At 33.0% G+C, this 16,916-nt stretch overlaps 2 protein-coding genes across 2 annotated transcripts in view; both read left to right on the forward strand.

Moving 5' to 3' along the window:
* The window catches only part of LOC133205911 (galactose mutarotase-like), a 14,265-nt gene extending 12,487 nt beyond the window's left edge, over positions 1 to 1,778 (forward strand). Inside the window, exons 9-11 of the mRNA XM_061341804.1 lie at positions 3 to 138; positions 251 to 431; positions 793 to 1,778. Of these exons, the coding sequence (XP_061197788.1) occupies positions 3 to 138; positions 251 to 431; positions 793 to 867 (392 nt within the window). The 3' untranslated portion in view covers positions 868 to 1,778. The remainder of the gene's footprint in view (positions 1 to 2; positions 139 to 250; positions 432 to 792) is intronic.
* A 3,332-nt stretch (positions 1,779 to 5,110) lies between these two features.
* On the forward strand, positions 5,111 to 11,103 carry LOC133205331 (alpha-(1,3)-fucosyltransferase C-like). The gene is made up of 2 exons (XM_061341120.1): positions 5,111 to 5,342; positions 9,645 to 11,103. Exons 1-2 carry the CDS (start codon positions 5,324 to 5,326, stop codon positions 10,748 to 10,750), a joined length of 1,125 nt encoding a protein of 374 aa, XP_061197104.1. The 5' UTR covers positions 5,111 to 5,323; the 3' UTR covers positions 10,751 to 11,103.
* Positions 11,104 to 16,916: the final 5,813 nt, after the last annotated feature.

Here is a 16,916-nt window from a genome sequence, read left to right on the forward strand (position 1 = left end):
AGGTGACGGAGAGATAGCGACTGTTAATGGAACTGTTTTTGATTTAACGACACCCACACTAGTGAGAAGCGTAATCAAAGACATCATTGTCTCCTGCTATGTATTTGGTAACCGAGGGGAGATGAAACACGTGGCAAAGTAAGACTTTCGAAAAAGAAACTTTTAAAAAAAACATATGTCTCCTACTCAATAATATAAAAAGCAAAAAAATTTATTATCCATTTTACCTGAAAATTTGGTCTATTATAAGGCTGGAGAATCCTTCAAATGGTCGCTTTGTTGACGTTTACACAACGGAACCTGGGGTAGATGTTTATTTCTCATCCCACATGAAACCAAACCTCTATGGAAAAGACGGAGCAGTTTACGGGCCATTTGAGGATGGAGGAATCTGTCTCATTCCAATGCAGTTACCAAGCGGTGTTAATATGGTATGTTGAATAGGTTCTAGAATACGTATAATGTTATATATTTATATTCAATAACTCATGTTCTCTGTCATGGATTTAGAATTAAAAAAATATTTTATTTTGAAAAGGAAAATGCTTTCGTTGTTTAAAGTTGAATAATTTTGCAAATTTTCTCCAGTTCACGACAATTATTTTATTCATTCATAAAATTACATTATTTCTTGATAAACCATTTAGATAAACAGTTTGTAAAAAAAAAAATCTTAAGGATCCGAACTACAACAGACACAAAATGTAATGACATGAAATTTAAAAAAAAAACATGAAACATAGATAAGACATTTTTTATCTGATAATATTTATTGTTGATCTTTTTTTTCAGCCAAATTTTCCTGATACTGTGCTACGACCAGAAGAGACTTACACACAGAAAACAATATACAAATTCGGGTTTTGAATCTACTAAGATATATCTATTTTTGACATGAGATCTCAGAGGAAGTTACGTCAGGTTACACAAAGTGATCTAGCTGGAGCGGATAAAAGACCTAATTTTAATTAGTTTGAAAACTAACTCCATTATTGCTACAGGAAAGGGAGGATTAACACAAAAAATTCAATGTTTTCATAAGGTAAGGTTTATTATTGTAAAAAAGATAAATTAAAAAAAAACATGCAACAGTCACATCCACACTTACTGTAGCAGGATTGTTATGTTGGAATGTATACTTTGTACATAAGGTATGATTGTTAAACAGAAAGAGTTTGTGTTGCACATGTTTTGTTACTCAATAAAAAAGGAAAGAAAACTGACAAAATAACCAACATATGTTCAGCAAAATCAAGGTCTGTGTTAACTTTTAGATTAATTAGATATAAAATGAAAGGGAAAAGAATATTCAGAACAAGCAATGTGCCTTTATGAATTTTCTTAGGTGTTGAGAATGTATGTATGTTTGTGTGCCACACTGTTTCATCAATCAAACACAATGTATGTGTGAGGGTGGGTGTGTGATGGTGTGTGTGTGTAATCTCAGAAACATCAATGTATTCTCAAATTATATGTAGTATGTCTATGTAAATGTACTAAGATGGCAATTCTTTGCTATCTGATTTCCTTTTTTAAGGACTATTTCGTTATATATTATGTAAAAAGTATATGTATGTAATCTGTAAATAATTTCTTCTTATTATACAATTTTTGTTATACAAATGTATTGTTTTTTTCCAGTTTGTTAACATATTTTGTCAAATCATTTTTGTATTATCCGGTTTACCAACTCTTTAAAGCTACCAATTGAAAATAAAATCTTTCAACGTTAATAAGTTGACAAAAATAAAATGATTAGACGCACCTTTTTAAAGTCATTTTGTTTGTTTCTTTATTTTTAATTAATTTTTGGCTCTCACAAAGTAAATCAATGCTATGTGTTTGAGTATTAAAAAATATTAAGAAGAAATAAATGTACAAAATATATTTTGTCTCAATTTCCTTGTATCTTCATGGACACCCTGTCACTTCAATCCTTGTTTATGATCAGTACAAGGCATCTCGCAACACTTTTAAAAATACATGTATAATCAATTTGACTAATTCTTACAAAGTTTTACGTGTGTGTAAAATTAAAGTCAATTACCTTTTTGCGATGAATAACCTTCATTACTGCTCTTATAAAAATAATCATATATTGGAGTTTGTTTCTTTTGTTTACCATGGCATTTAAAATTATTTTCACCCAGTTTTTAACTCTAACATTATCCAATAGCATACTAGATGTGACTTACACAAATATCGATATGTAAAGGATAGATATGCTCAACTTTACTCGTCAACACCAATATTTATCAATAAAAGAAATATTGTCATTAATGTATTCTTTAGAATCCCTGCAGCTATTTATAAAAAAGGATTACATATTTAGTTTGCATATTTTTTTGGACATGACATTCTAATTTCTCAGCATATTCAAATGTCAATCAAAGTTTATTTCCGACATACATACAAATAAACAAATATTTACTGTCTATATAACCTTCATTAAGAAATTTATAATTGTTACGGAACCATGTTTTCAGATTTCGGAATGAGGACAGAAATGGGAATTGTGGTTCTCACGACAAGAAGATGTAAAGCTGCTTTATATTGTCTCTAGGACTTCACAAAAAGATTATGACATTTTGTATCTTGTCCATTAAGTTCAATTCCTTAGCGAATCAAAATAATTTTTTGATCCTCTCCTCTTTCTTCAAAAACATTATTCTTTGAGCCTTTTGATTCTATCATGCAGCTTTAAAAGAAAAGAAATCGTAATTCAGCCGAAACTATCCCTTACAACATGTTATGATTTAGTATAGCTTGTAAAAACGCAGAGGGACAAAATGGGGAAAGAAATCGTCATTAAAATAATGTTTTTGGAACTGTGTTGACAGAGGTCTACTTCTTACTCATGTTCTAATCTAAATATTTGCTTGACTCTGCAGTAATTCTGGGCTCGGAGGTGAAATACCATTTTCACAGACAGAAGTTTTTAATATTTTACTTGAAAAAGACGTTAATGGTAACCTAACAACAAAACTTTATGATAAACGTGATGTCTTCAACTTTTCTACCGTCAGCTTCCCTTATTTATGTGGCGATATACCATTATCACCTGTATATGGAGTTTATGTCTCCCAGTTGATTCGATACACAAAAGCATGCTTTGCGTTAGATCTATTTCTCAAACGAGGCAAGCTATTGACAAACAAGCTAATGAAACAAGAATATCAAAAGTCTCGTTTAAAGTCAACATTTCGCAAATTCTATACAATTTGATACAATGACATTGTCAGCAAATACAATATATCATTACGTCGAATGTTGACAGACGTTTTTCATACAAATTGTTAGGCCATTAATTTCACACTGAACTGTCCACAGATTTTTCCCTTTGCCGAAGGAGCACATTGCGAATGTGACTCATCGACAGGGAATGCTCACTCCTCCATGGCACCAGATCCCAAATCTGATAGTTTTAGAGGTCCTTGTAAATTTGTATACAGATTGGTCTCCCACTCCCTCTCCATACATTTTGTTCAAGTATGCAATTTATCTAGCTGCATCTCTCATTTGTTGTGGACAACGTTGGACGAATTGCTTCTTTATTTGTGAGTCTTTCCAGGAGACTTACACATACAATTACAACGTAAATAATTTTTTCTTTGCAAAATAGGTAGATCGCTTACATTTCTCTTCATGCTGTTCAATAGTAAAAAATATCAAAAGACAAGGACAAACGCAGGACTCGATACATAACTAGATAATTATATAGCCTATTTCTGTATTCTTTCTTTCTGCCTAACATGCGTCTGAGTTAGACATACTTAACATGATTGTTTTTTCCTTGTGCACTTAAAAGCCAAAGAAAGGATATTTATTTCCATATTGAGCTATTTAAGAGAGTAAATCTTATTTCTTCCAATTTTCCGGCATATTATACGAAAACGGAATAAGGGTACATTATGTCTGAGATATACGACCCTGAACAACAAAGCAATGAAAAAGTAACGGAGGGGCGTATTCATTTAAGTTTTGTAGAAATTATATCGGTGATTTAAAGAGTATAATTTAAATGTGGACATAATTCGTATCGCTTTTTTTCTCGAAGAATAGTGAGGATACCAGTTTAGTCTCTGACTTTCCTGCGTATTTTTATACAAGAAGACATCCAATAGACATCAAGCACACTAAGTATACAAGATAACAGGTACATGGGTTAGTGAAGGTTCAGTTAAAGATGTAAAAACACTGGAAGGCAGCATCATTGACGAGACGAACATAAATTCATTTGCCGATGTCCAGAGTGTTATAACGGCACCAACACTGACAGAACTTGCATCAACTGATGCAGAAATTCGTCAGTGCTAAGTGGATTACTGATGTTGCAGATATTTTGTTTCAGCTACATGGTGGAACTCCGTGTATGTAACTCAGGTTACATTCACAAAACTTGAAGGATACTAAACAGACAAACTGAACACACCAAACTAACTACCCTATAGGATCTCAAGTTGACAATACACAAAAAATTGTCAATATGTAGAAAGACATGATATTTATGAGATTTGACAGTAGTCTGGGGAAAAAAGTGAATTATATTTATGTGACATAACTGTATAAAATATAAAAGTATGTATTAATAACGTAAATTTATTATGCCATTTGAAAGTTTTATTATTCTTCAAAATGTTATCAGATATTTTCGATCACTCTGTACCTTGCTATATCATTAGTGGATATTGTATCATTATTAAGTTACCACATTGCTATTCCTAGGGATGTCTTCAATGAATACATGCATACATATAGTTTTTGACCTAAATAGAAAAAATGATCAGTTATTGGTTATGCTGTAAGACTTAGCAAGTGTAGAAGTATAAGGCATTCTAGATAACTGCAAAAATAGTTTAGCACTTGAAGAAAATAATCTAGTCGTTCTTGAAAGAAAATGTCCAACCTCTCATTTTTGTCCTAAATTGAAACATAACTAATAATAAGTAGTAATTAGCAAAGTTAACTGATGGTGTGAAATATACATATAAAATGCATAAGATGAGCACTGTGTGATGACAGGAAGCAAAACAAACCAACAAATAATGCATGCTTTATAACCTCCAAGTCCCACGCTCGAAATGAAGATGTGGGAAGTTAATAGAATTGAATATGCAAAAAGGATATTTATAATCATCTAAGACAGAAATGAAAGTTTTCAAGAGGTTCACAACAACTGACAAATGAATAAATTAACTGCGGCATTGTTTGAGCAGCATGTATTCCGTCCACACTGCATACACGTATTACTAATACCTTCAGCCGCAAAAAGTTATTCGTTGTACTTCAAAATATCAAAATCCTGTTGGAGTCTTAATATACTATGATGCTGTCTACTTCTGGTATGTTATATTATTATTATTTTTCGTTTGTTGTTTTGTTTTCCTTTTTTTTCAACAATAACTGAAATATTGACAATTAAATAATTCTTTATTTGATTGCTCGAGATATTTATTAGAATCTTTAAATGCAGTTATGTAATTTTTTGCGTGTAAGTTTATATATATATATATATATATATATATATATATATATATATATATATATATATATATATATATATATATATATATATATATATATATATATTACATCTTGTGGATTTTTCCTTCATAATTTGCAGACCTTTATGAGGGTATAAACTTTCAATGAAATATATTAAGATTTATTAAGTACGTGTTATCAAATGATAACGATAAGGAGTAGTATTTTATCACTTCAACCGAGGTACCAAAACTGAAGCTTGACACAGACCTCGGAACAATATCAGCTATTATCAGTACACTGTATATTTTTGCATGATTTATTTTCTATGACCTTTGGCTTTTTAATTATGGCAAACTTACCATGAACATCCCGTTGAAGCTGGACAAATATATTGTCCAAGTGATATAAACAAAGCACTAAAATGACTTATGACACGAGCAATAGAAATTGACAAATTTTCGGGACGCCCTGTCCCAATCTCAGGACAAAGAAAAAAAATTAGAAAGTCATTAAAACAAAAGAAAAACAAGAACAACTAGCAGTACAACTAAACTTCGCAATCTTATATATGTTTATTTTGAAAGTGCGATGTTTAATTTGAAAGTGCGATTTACATAACTGAATGAACTAATTATCGGTAATTTTACGACAAAGTTGTAAATCGTACATGAAATAGAGTAACTATATATGATGATATATGATGGAAAGATAAAGTTTGAAACACAGTTAAGCAATAAGTTATAAAGGAAAACAATTCAAACTGAATTTGGAAGAAAAAGAATTAGGGCGTCTTATAAATTCTGTAATATTATTAAACTAATTACAGGATAATGGGAATATTAAACAATAATATAAGAATAAATATAAATGAAGATAATTCCATGTTTATTTAATTTTTTTTCTTTGATTAACTGGAAAGTTAATACTTTTTAGAGAAATCAGTCTTGTTTGTCAAAATCTGGAATGAGGTCTAGTTCACATTCATCCTGTGATGTCATTTAATTTGATAATACCATTAAGGCGGAATGACTTCAGTCTGTGCATGCATCTAGAATTTTTCATTGCTTTTTCTCTATGCATTTTTCCATTTTTGAGTTATGGTCAATAACCACTACTACTGTCATGTCCTCCCATTTATGTCTTTCAAGGTTGAAATGTTCCCTAACTGGTCTTAATGGTCGAATGGTACGTTTCTCCTACATTATGTTTTTGACAAACCTTGCAGCTGATGAGATACAATGTATATGCAATTGTCTGTTTTACAGGACAAATTCTCTTATATTCTGTAGCTGCGACCTGTAACGGGGCAGTTAAAACTGTCTGTGTCAGACCTGTGCTTACAGAGAAGACATCTTCTGCCAATAGAAGTTTTAAAGCCGTTGGGTATTGGGTTGTCCAATCTGGTTCTTACTACCTTATCCTTTAAGTTCCTTGGGCGGAAAATGGAGGTTCCTTAAAGATCCCTGCCATTCTTTTGTTGGAATAAAAAATTGACAGGTTCTTTTTAAGAATATCGGTTCTTACGGACGGGGTGGTATGTCACAGTGGTTATTGGTGGAGCCCTGCTGCTATCGTTTCTCTCTTTGTAGTGTAGAGGGTTTTGTCTGTCGTGTCCTGCCATCTCATCAATAGCGGTTTGAGGGTATTAATTTGTAGCTCTCTTGCATAAATGGGATATAAATAGATTACAAAAAGGACAATGGCACATACTTTTACATGATATTAAGTATTTGTTCCTAATAGGTTACAGTTTCCCAGCGACTAAGGTTGAAATGAAAAATAACAGAATTACATAAGCTGAAGTGCTTATATCTTATTTTATCACTGATAAGTTCCGACATGAATAATTTCATCAAAGATGTTTTTGTAGGCGCTGACATGTTTCTCCTCTTGATAGTCACACCATATTGTCAAATACTGAATAGTAGTGCATGTGTGTGTCGTAATATTTTGCATTACAGCTACCAAGTGTTAACACAGAAAAAAAAACAGTAAATTCCAGTGGACTAAATCAAAGGCATTTTCTACGATGCTTTCGTCATTTCGTTGTTCATTATCAGTGTACGAATGTCCACACACTATCAGTGAACACATCCGACTGGAAGACAAGGCGACATATTAATTTAAAAAAAGGTTTTGCTATTATTTATTCAATAAAAACCAGTACACACTTTTCATATCATGGTCAGAAGAAAATATTTTTAATGAAAACCTATTTCCTTAGTATGCAAAATTGTACAGACAGGAAATCAAGATGACAATATAAATGTAGGTACCGACAAGGTGGCAGGTCACAGAACGCAGACAATTGCTATTATTATCTTATAAGGGGCACCTAATGCTGCGTATTATAGTATCCTGAGTACCTGGATACTCTTAACAGACAAACTTTTTCATCATTTTGATGAAAATATACATTTGAGCACTGAAAACAATGAGACGATATAATTAAAGACATTTTGAATGATTAGAAAAGATGCCAGTCCTTTCCATTTCGTTTGCTTTTCTTGGTTCCTTGAGAAAAGACTGGCCTGTTTTTAAAAAATCTGAAACAAGGAAGAAGGAATACTGTAGACGTTGAAAAAATACTAAGTAAACGCCTATCATCAATACTGACCATCACTGTCAACACTGTTCTGTAATAGGAACTAACAATCTCGGTAATCGAAGATTCGGGGGCATATACCGGTAGTTTTTGGTCTGTCTGTCTGTTAATTTGATAGGTTGGTTCTAGGACTTTCATCTACCACATTTATATTCCTTGTGACAAGAAATTCTTTTGGGTACCAACATTTTTAACCTCCTGACCTTGACCTTTGAGTTTGGCCTAAATTTGTAAAAAGCTTTAATATTTTTTCTTATTACGGGTACTTGACCTTTTCTTCGGTACCAATATTTTTACCTCATGACCTTGACCTTGGACTATGACCTACTTTTTAAAAACTTTAACCTTGAATATATTTTATGAAAGGTTGGTGATGGACCTTCACGATAATTTGTGATAAGACCTATTTTTTAAGTACCAGCATTCCTGAATTCTTGATCTTGACATTGGAGTTTGACCTGACCTTTATTTGAAAAACTTTAACCTTGGTCTTGAGCTGCCATACGGGGGCATCAAAATTTCACAAACACATTTTGTTTTTGTTTTGTTTTTTTATTTTTATCATCTATCAAAGTGATGTATGGATCGAAATAATACATTATACACACTTTCATGCTTTCATTTTTTTTTTAAATTAATAACCCAAAGTCATTTAAAAAAGATATGCTTTAAAAATGTCTTTCTATGTTTGTTTATACGAGAATGAACATTACAGAAAAAGTAGATTACAGAAGGTCACAATCAGAATCAATATCACGACTGAATCTAAATTCTTAAAAAATCCCTACAATGTCAAACTTTCACAAGGTACCTGCTAGCGCTTTCATATTTCATTTATGTATTTCTTGTGATAGGACATTTTCTTTGGTACCAGTATTTTTATCATGACCTTGACCTTGCAGTATGACCTACTTTTTTAAAACTTTAACCTTGACCATATTTTTTGAAAGGTTCGTGATGGGCCTTCACGGGTATTTCTTTGTTTGTTTATACCTGAGTGACTCAGGTGACCTAAAAATCCCTACAATGTCAAACTTTCACTGGGTCAGCCCCTTTAACCCTGAAGAATTAAACCCCGACAAAATCCAAAGTCCTATTTGCACATACATGTCATGACAATCATGCATTTCATATATATTTATACTTTCATGTAAATTAGTTGAATCTGATTCGTCGAGAAACATTTGTTAAAAAGTACTATTACCCGCTGAATAACGAAGCCACACCTCCAGCGTAGCAACAGTCAACATTGCCTGACGACGGGTGATATTCCAACAAATATTGACTACGCAGAATTTATGCGCGCAAGGTTCCCTGTAATATGCATTTGTATAAATATTCAGTATAATATAATAGATATTGCATGTAGTTGAGTGTTACATTGAAAATTTTCACCCCTCGAAAGCCATTGTCAACTTCGGCTGCGCCTCGGTTGACAATGGGGTTTTTTTTTGGGGGGGGGGGGTTGAAAATTTTCAATGTTACACTCAACTACATGCAATATTTATATAATAATATTTTGATAACGTACTTACTTTAACTTTCTTTGCAGGGAAAAGGATTGTACGGAATTATCTCATTGTCCTTGTGCTTCTAGTGACTGTATCAATATCTTGGATCAAAGTGTTCTCTCAATATGATATGAATATCGGGATATTTGACGCAATTTCAACTACATTACTTCCAAACTCAAACAGAAGCATTGAAGAGAAGAATATAATTTCTGACAAAAGGACTTTAATTCTCGTGTATAATGCTCCATCCTATTTAACAACATTTATAGATTATTTCAACAAAAGAATGTGCTCAACTACGTATAATTGTTTTGTTTCTCAAAATGTGGAAGATTTTCAAAACAGCATTGCTGTCATATTTAACATAGAAACTTTGCCAAAGTCTCCACCACAAAAAATAAAGAATCAATTTTGGATATTCCATAGTATGGAACCAGCGACATTAATGAAAAGGCCGGCAAGACATTGGAATGGACTATTTGATTATACGATGTCTTTTAGAAGTCACTCAGATATCTTCAGACCTTATGGAAGTATTAAGCGTCGACAAAAGGAACTTGAGAGAAACTACAGTGATGTTTTCCGTAAGAAGACTCTTGATGCAGTGTGGATGTCTGGACACTGTCCTGTACCCTCCAAACGGAGAGCACTTGCACAGGAAATAGGAAAACACATACACGTAGATCTTTTCGGTGAATGTGGTACTCAAATGTGTGGAATTGCCACTTCCCTTTTCAGCGAATGTCTCGCGAATGTCTCGCGTGATTACAAATTTTATCTCGCATTTGAAAATACTATTTGTCCAGATTACACGACTGAAAAGTTATTCAACTTGTATTTATATGAACTTGAAATCATTCCTGTGGTTAACGGGCCATCCAATGTAGCAGACTATTTGCCCAATGGAACATATATTGATGCCTTACGTTTTGCAACTGTTAAGGATCTTGCTAATATGCTGATTGATATAGGTTCCAGTGAAGAAAAATATACCAATTATCTTAAAGAAAAGGACAAATATTATGAAGTTGGAAATGAGGAAATTTTCTCCGATGCAATATGTAAAATATGCGAAAAAAGTTCACGAAATCGAAATGGAGAGACCCAAGATTATTGGACCCGCCTGTTAAAAGACAATTGTTAAAAATACATCTTTTGTGAAATTAAGGCCCAGTCGTATTCTTTTTAGGTGATGAAACTACTCATGCCCTTGATTAGTGAGGTTCTTTAGCGTGCCAGCGGCTGCCGTGACATGGAGCTTCGGTTTTGCTCTCATCCGAAAGACCCACAACTTTCACTTCGCTTGGCGAAGGAACTGTTCCGAGAACGGAGCTAGGGCTCTTCTGAGGTACTTGCTTACAATGATAAAAACTCGAACTGAGTCGATGATATTCCAAAACGAATCTGATGTGCAAGATTTTACTTCTCACGTCCTTTGTTACTGAAAGTGTGTTCCACGATCATACTCTTTGTTTTACAAATATGTTTGATAACCAATGCGAGGTTTTTCTAAATTCTGATGAGACACGGATATTGCCAAGTGTCTCTTAAAAATAAAAAAAAGATTAATATTAAACGAGAGTTTTGAGAAAAACCCAGTTACTAATTAAAACTTTTATGGGACCTGTTTCTCCCATTATACCAACATGGACTTGTTCATTTAAGATTCTCTTTGAAACGCGCCGAATAAAGCAGACAACCAGAATCGTCCTAGGTACAACTTAACAACTGAGCGGGAATGATGAAACACAGTTAATAACGGGAGAAATTATGTTAAACAATTTCTTACTGTATACACAGTTCTATTTAATCTATAAGTAAAATATAAGTAAAATATCTCGAGAACCATGTAATCATCCCCATCACCCCCAATCCTTTTCATAATTTAAGGAGGAATGCCACACCAAAATTTTATTGAATAGATCTTTAAGACATCCCTTTTAAACTACGATTTCAGCATTGAAAGACTGATAATAGCTCTTAATTATTTTATACGATTTTTTTTTAATTTTTTTTTTTTTTGGGGGGGGGGTATTTTTTCTGAGAAAATGAAAGAAAAAAATTGTTTTATTTTGCAAAGATGCTTAATGGGTTAAAATTTGCTATTAATAAATGCATAATATGAATGGCTAAAAAAAAAATGGGTTAAGAGAAGCTGGACATACATTTTAATTTTTAAATTAAAAATTATTTAGGAAAATAAAACACATAATTTGTAAATATTTTTAATATTTGGATCAATCCCGATCAAAATGAAACTGAAATAAATAAAATAATAATTATCGCCTTCTTTATGTATTTACCCGTAAGAAATCTATTTGATTGTCAAGTTCAATTACCTTTTAATCCGTATTACACCTAAACAAACTAGTATTCTTGAAAAAATGTTATCCAATTCCAATTATTATACAATTCTGGGCCGGGTTTCATAAAACTATCGTAAGATTTGTCCTAAGATAGATCTTACGATCATCTTAAGATCTTCTGACTTATGACAATCGTAAGAATTGTCACTGCTGTTTCACAAAACTATCTTAAGTATATGAAATCTTATGACAAGTCTTAAGACTAATCCCATTCTTCAATATTACAGGGAATTTTTTTGATATATGTTTGCACGAAGTTTAGTTGTCTTTTTTTTTTAATTTACTTTGAAATATTGAAATAACAGTGTATCTCATATAGTTTCTTTTACAGATATAACCTCGGAAAAAAAAACATTTTATTGCATCAACTTTATTGTTCTTTGTGTGTGTGTGTGTGTGTGTGTGTGTGTGTGTGTGTTTTTTTTTTGGGGGGGGGGGGGGTTCACAAAAACTAAATTTGAATTAATTTCATCACAAACAAGATGTGTTTGTGAAACACTGATGCCCCCGTATGGCAGCTTATGGCGAAGGTTAAAGTTTCTCAAATGCTAGTCAAAATCCAGGCCAAAAGATAAAAAAAATGTTGGTACCTTAAGAAAGGTCATGTCTCGAGGAATATATCTGTGAAATTTGAAAGTCCTAGCTGCAACTGTTCAAAAGCTATGACCAAGGTTAAAGTTTTTTAAAAGTAAGTAAAACGTCAAGGTCAAGGTCAAAGTTGTTGGTATCCAAAGAAAGGTCTTGTCACAAGGATTACATATGTGAAGTATGAAAGCCCTAGCACCAACCACTCAAAAGTTATGGCCAAGGTTAAAGTTTTTCGAAAATAGGTCAAACTCCTATGTCAAGGTCAAAGGGTCAAAGTGGTTGGTATCCAAAGGAAGGTGATGCCACAAGAATTACATATGTGAAGTATGAAAGCCCTAGCATCAACCATTCAAAAGTTATGGCCAAGATTATAGTTTTTCAAAAGTAGGTCAAACTCATAGGTCAAGGTCAAAGGGTCAAAGAGGTTGAAATCCAGAGGAAGGTCTTGTCACAAGGAATACACTTGTGAAGTTTGAAACCACAAGCACCAACTGTTCAAAAGTTATGGCCAAGGTTAAAGTTTTTCAAAATTAGGTCAAACTCCAAGGTCAAAAGTTCAAAGTTGTTGGTATCCAAAGGAAGGCCTTGTCACAATGAATACAAATGTGAAGTTTGAATCCCCAGGCACCAACTGTTCAGAAGTCATGGTCAAGTTTAAAGTCTCATAAAATTTTGCAAAAGTGGGTCAAACTACAAGGTCAAGGTCAAATATGATGGTATCCAAAGAAAGGTCTTGTCACAAGGAATACATATGTAAAATATGAAAGTCATTACTCAAACCAATCAAAAGTTATGGACAAGGTTAAAGTTGACAACAGACAAACAGATAAACAGACAAACAGAGAGACAGGACAAAAACAATATACCCCCGGAATCTTTCGAACAAAATTTGCTTAAATGTCTTTGTGCTCAGAAAATAATAGTTGCTGACGAAATGTATGTGATAGTACTTTTAATTAAATCTACTAGTGTGACTGAACCTTTGCAAATAATGAATGATTTTAGCAATGAATCCTTTTGAAACACCAAATCGTGTTCTAAGTTCGTTCATAAAATTCGATGACGGTGTCTCTGAAACGCTTAAACTACTGCAACAAAATAACAATGCTTACAGATGAAGAAGAGAAACGAAAGAACAATTTCTAATCAAAATTTTATAGTTTCAACTGCTATTAAGAAATCATGAAGAAAGCGTGTACATGCAGCATCAAATGTTACAGCACTAATTATATTGAATTTTCAAACACATTCCGGTGGATTAATGAGGGATACCCCAAGATTTAAAACTATTTGATTTTCATCTAATTTTGTAAGACTGAAAGAAATGTTTACTTCATAGTTTCTCGAAAAAATCACAACAATGTAACAAAATAAATTAATTAAAGTAAAACGTCTTAAAAATGCAGGGTAGCTACACAGAAGTTCGAATTTTTTTTTTATTTTCACGGGCGGGACTTATCCAATCCATAAAAAAGTATATATTTCGTATTTTTATTAATTCAAAATATATTTACTTAACAAATCTGGCATTACGTTAGCTATTTTAAAAATTGCATAAGTTAGCAATGCTTGGTCATAGAAATTGTGATGCTCTTGTGGGGTATTGAATTCACAATTGAACAATTTTGAATCAAGTTATACATGGTTCTTACATACATGTACATATATACATGGCCTAAAGAAGCAATTTAGGGGGAAGGGGGGGGTTTGGTTGCAATTTCAGTTGGGAGGGGGCACAACCAAAGAAAATTGCCTTGAAATGAATAAAGTGGCACAAACATAAAGTAGGTACATTTTATCTTTTCTATCGTAATTTATTGGCAAATTATTTTGATGGGTGGGGGGTGTCATTGTTCCGACTGGCCTGATATAGTCCAAAGGATTGTTCTATCTCTAAAAAACGTTTTCTTTAAATATCCCTCGGTTTTTAGCCAAAAGATATACTCTGCCAGTTTCACTTTAGACTTAAGACAGGTATCTAGTTGTCTTAAGATGAAGATAGATCTTAAGATTATCATAAGATATGACAGTTTTATGAAACGGCTTTGGTGCAATCTTCCTTGTTTTTTTTTTTAAATATATCATCCATAGGTTTTGAAAATATTCACAAATAATGTGTTTTATTTTCATAAATAATTTAATAGTAAAAAAAAAAATAAAATGTCCAGCTTGCTTTTGTTTTCATATTTTATTAAATATTCATTTTATGCATGTATCAATAGCAAATTTTAAACTCTAAAACATCTTATTTGCAAATATTGTTTTTTCATTTTCTATGAAAAATTGGAAAAAATTCTTATAAAATAATTTAGAGCTTATATCGGCCTTCTAATGCTGAAACCATAGTTTAAAGGGGATGTCTTAAAGATGTATGAAATAAAATTTTGATGTGGCATTCCTCCTTAAATTCTTCCCTTGGACTTAGAATTGAATGCTTATTTCAAGTGTTTAACGATTTATAAACTTTATCTCTATAATGCTATGTACATGTAGATTGAGGAGGGTGCCTATGCGCAACAGAGGCAACTTTGTAACAATCTTTTAAGCCAACAATTTGCTTGACTTTTTTTTTTTTGATTGAATGACTCTATCACTTAAGTGAATGATTTTTATTTTCCCAGAATCATTGTTAGGACCTGTAGTAAGGTGAACATTTACTCAAATTACGTTGATTGCCCAACGGTTAATCATTTAACAATGTCCATTCAAAACCGTTAAGTGGAAATCTATGGTTAGCAGAGTAGAACCATGCATCAAGTAAATATTATACAGAGTTTTATTAACAGTACGTATTTGAACAAACACCAAACGAACATTTATATGCAATAAGAAAATATGAAATACCGGGTAATGCGTAGAACAACGAGTGAGTCATGATGCAAGTATATTTTACTTAACATTGAACGCAACGACACGATGTCTAAACAAGACAAAAATTATGAAAATATAGTAAACTGAAAGCATCTAAGGGAAAAGGATAGTGATTGTCAAACCCTTATTACATACTAGATCAAATAAAGGATATTTAGAGACCTCCTCTCTGAACGTGGATAATTTAGGGTATTAGCCGCAGATCTATTTTTCATAACGGTACAACAAATAATATCCAACTTGAATTTCAAGCTGACAAATATTCATTGCATGTAAGTACATTGTAAGTATATATATATATTGTTTTCCAAGCATATAAAATTAAATGCGCAAACATATAAAGCAATGATCAAATTATGGGAAGCAGTATTTTCTGTTATTTGAAATTATCGCCCTTATAATTTTAAATTACATTCGTTGTTTTGCAAATATTAACAATGCTGCCAAATCCATTTTAAAGTAAAAAAATCAAGAATAAACATTTTATGATTTCTTTTATAATTACGGTAAGAATTTTGTTTTATTCTCGAGTAAGTATTTTTTCCATTATTTTCATTGTAAATAACTTTGAAACATCCATGTATTATGCATATATATTAGTTTTTTTTTTCCACAAAGAATAATTGAGTCAGACGGTCAAAAAATAAAAAAATAAAAGAGAGAGGGAGATAGTGGGGAGATAGTGTGGAGAGAGAGAGAGTGAGAGTGGGGAGAGAAGGAGTGGGGAGAGGAAGTTGGGAGAGAAGGGGAGTGGGTGAGAGAGTGGTGAGTGGAAGAGAGAGAGGGGGAGGGAGAGAGAGGGGGAGGTAGGGGGTGATAGAGTGAGGGAGAGAGAGGAGGGGGAGTGGGTGGGGGGAGTGGGTGAAAGAGAGAGAGGGGGTAGAGATAGAGGGGGAGAGACAGTGGGAAGGGAGAGTGGGAGGGAGAGAGAGGGGAGTGGGTGAGAGTGGGGAGTGGGTGAGAGAGAGTGGGGGAGGTAGAGTGGGCAGAGAGAGGAGAAAGAGAGTGGGGAGGGAGATTGGGGAGAGTGAGGGGAGAGAGAGAGAGCGCAGAGAGAGAGATGGGAGTGGGGAGAGGAAGCGAGTGGGAGAGAAAAGGAGTGTGGAGACAGGTGGGGAGAGAAAGAAGATGATACTACCCTTTATAGACTTGTGTTAAATACCTCTGTTTATCAAATTTTTTATGAAAAAGTCTCATTTTCATTTTGTGAAGACTTTGTTGACACTAGCAAACGACAAAAGACACTGGTAAAGATTTTGAGCTAATTACGTTTTGTGCCCCTGATATCGAAGGTCAGAGGCATATTGATTCAGTCCTGTGTGATATTTTTTCAGAGCCTTAAATATGATAAAACAAATCAAATTAAGCGCCTATTCTTGTTCTAATAGTCAAAGAACATCACTATAGCCTTGTTGTGTTTTCCTTTAATCCTTAATAGGGATAAACCACCGTGTATTATTTATGTAAAGTATAGTAATACACTTT

This window comes from Saccostrea echinata, unplaced genomic scaffold (genome assembly GCF_033153115.1).
Source record: "Saccostrea echinata isolate AGI-Se365-2 ecotype Australia unplaced genomic scaffold, CSIRO_AGI_Sech_v1 ptg000054l, whole genome shotgun sequence".
Taxonomy (NCBI): domain Eukaryota; kingdom Metazoa; phylum Mollusca; class Bivalvia; order Ostreida; family Ostreidae; genus Saccostrea; species Saccostrea echinata.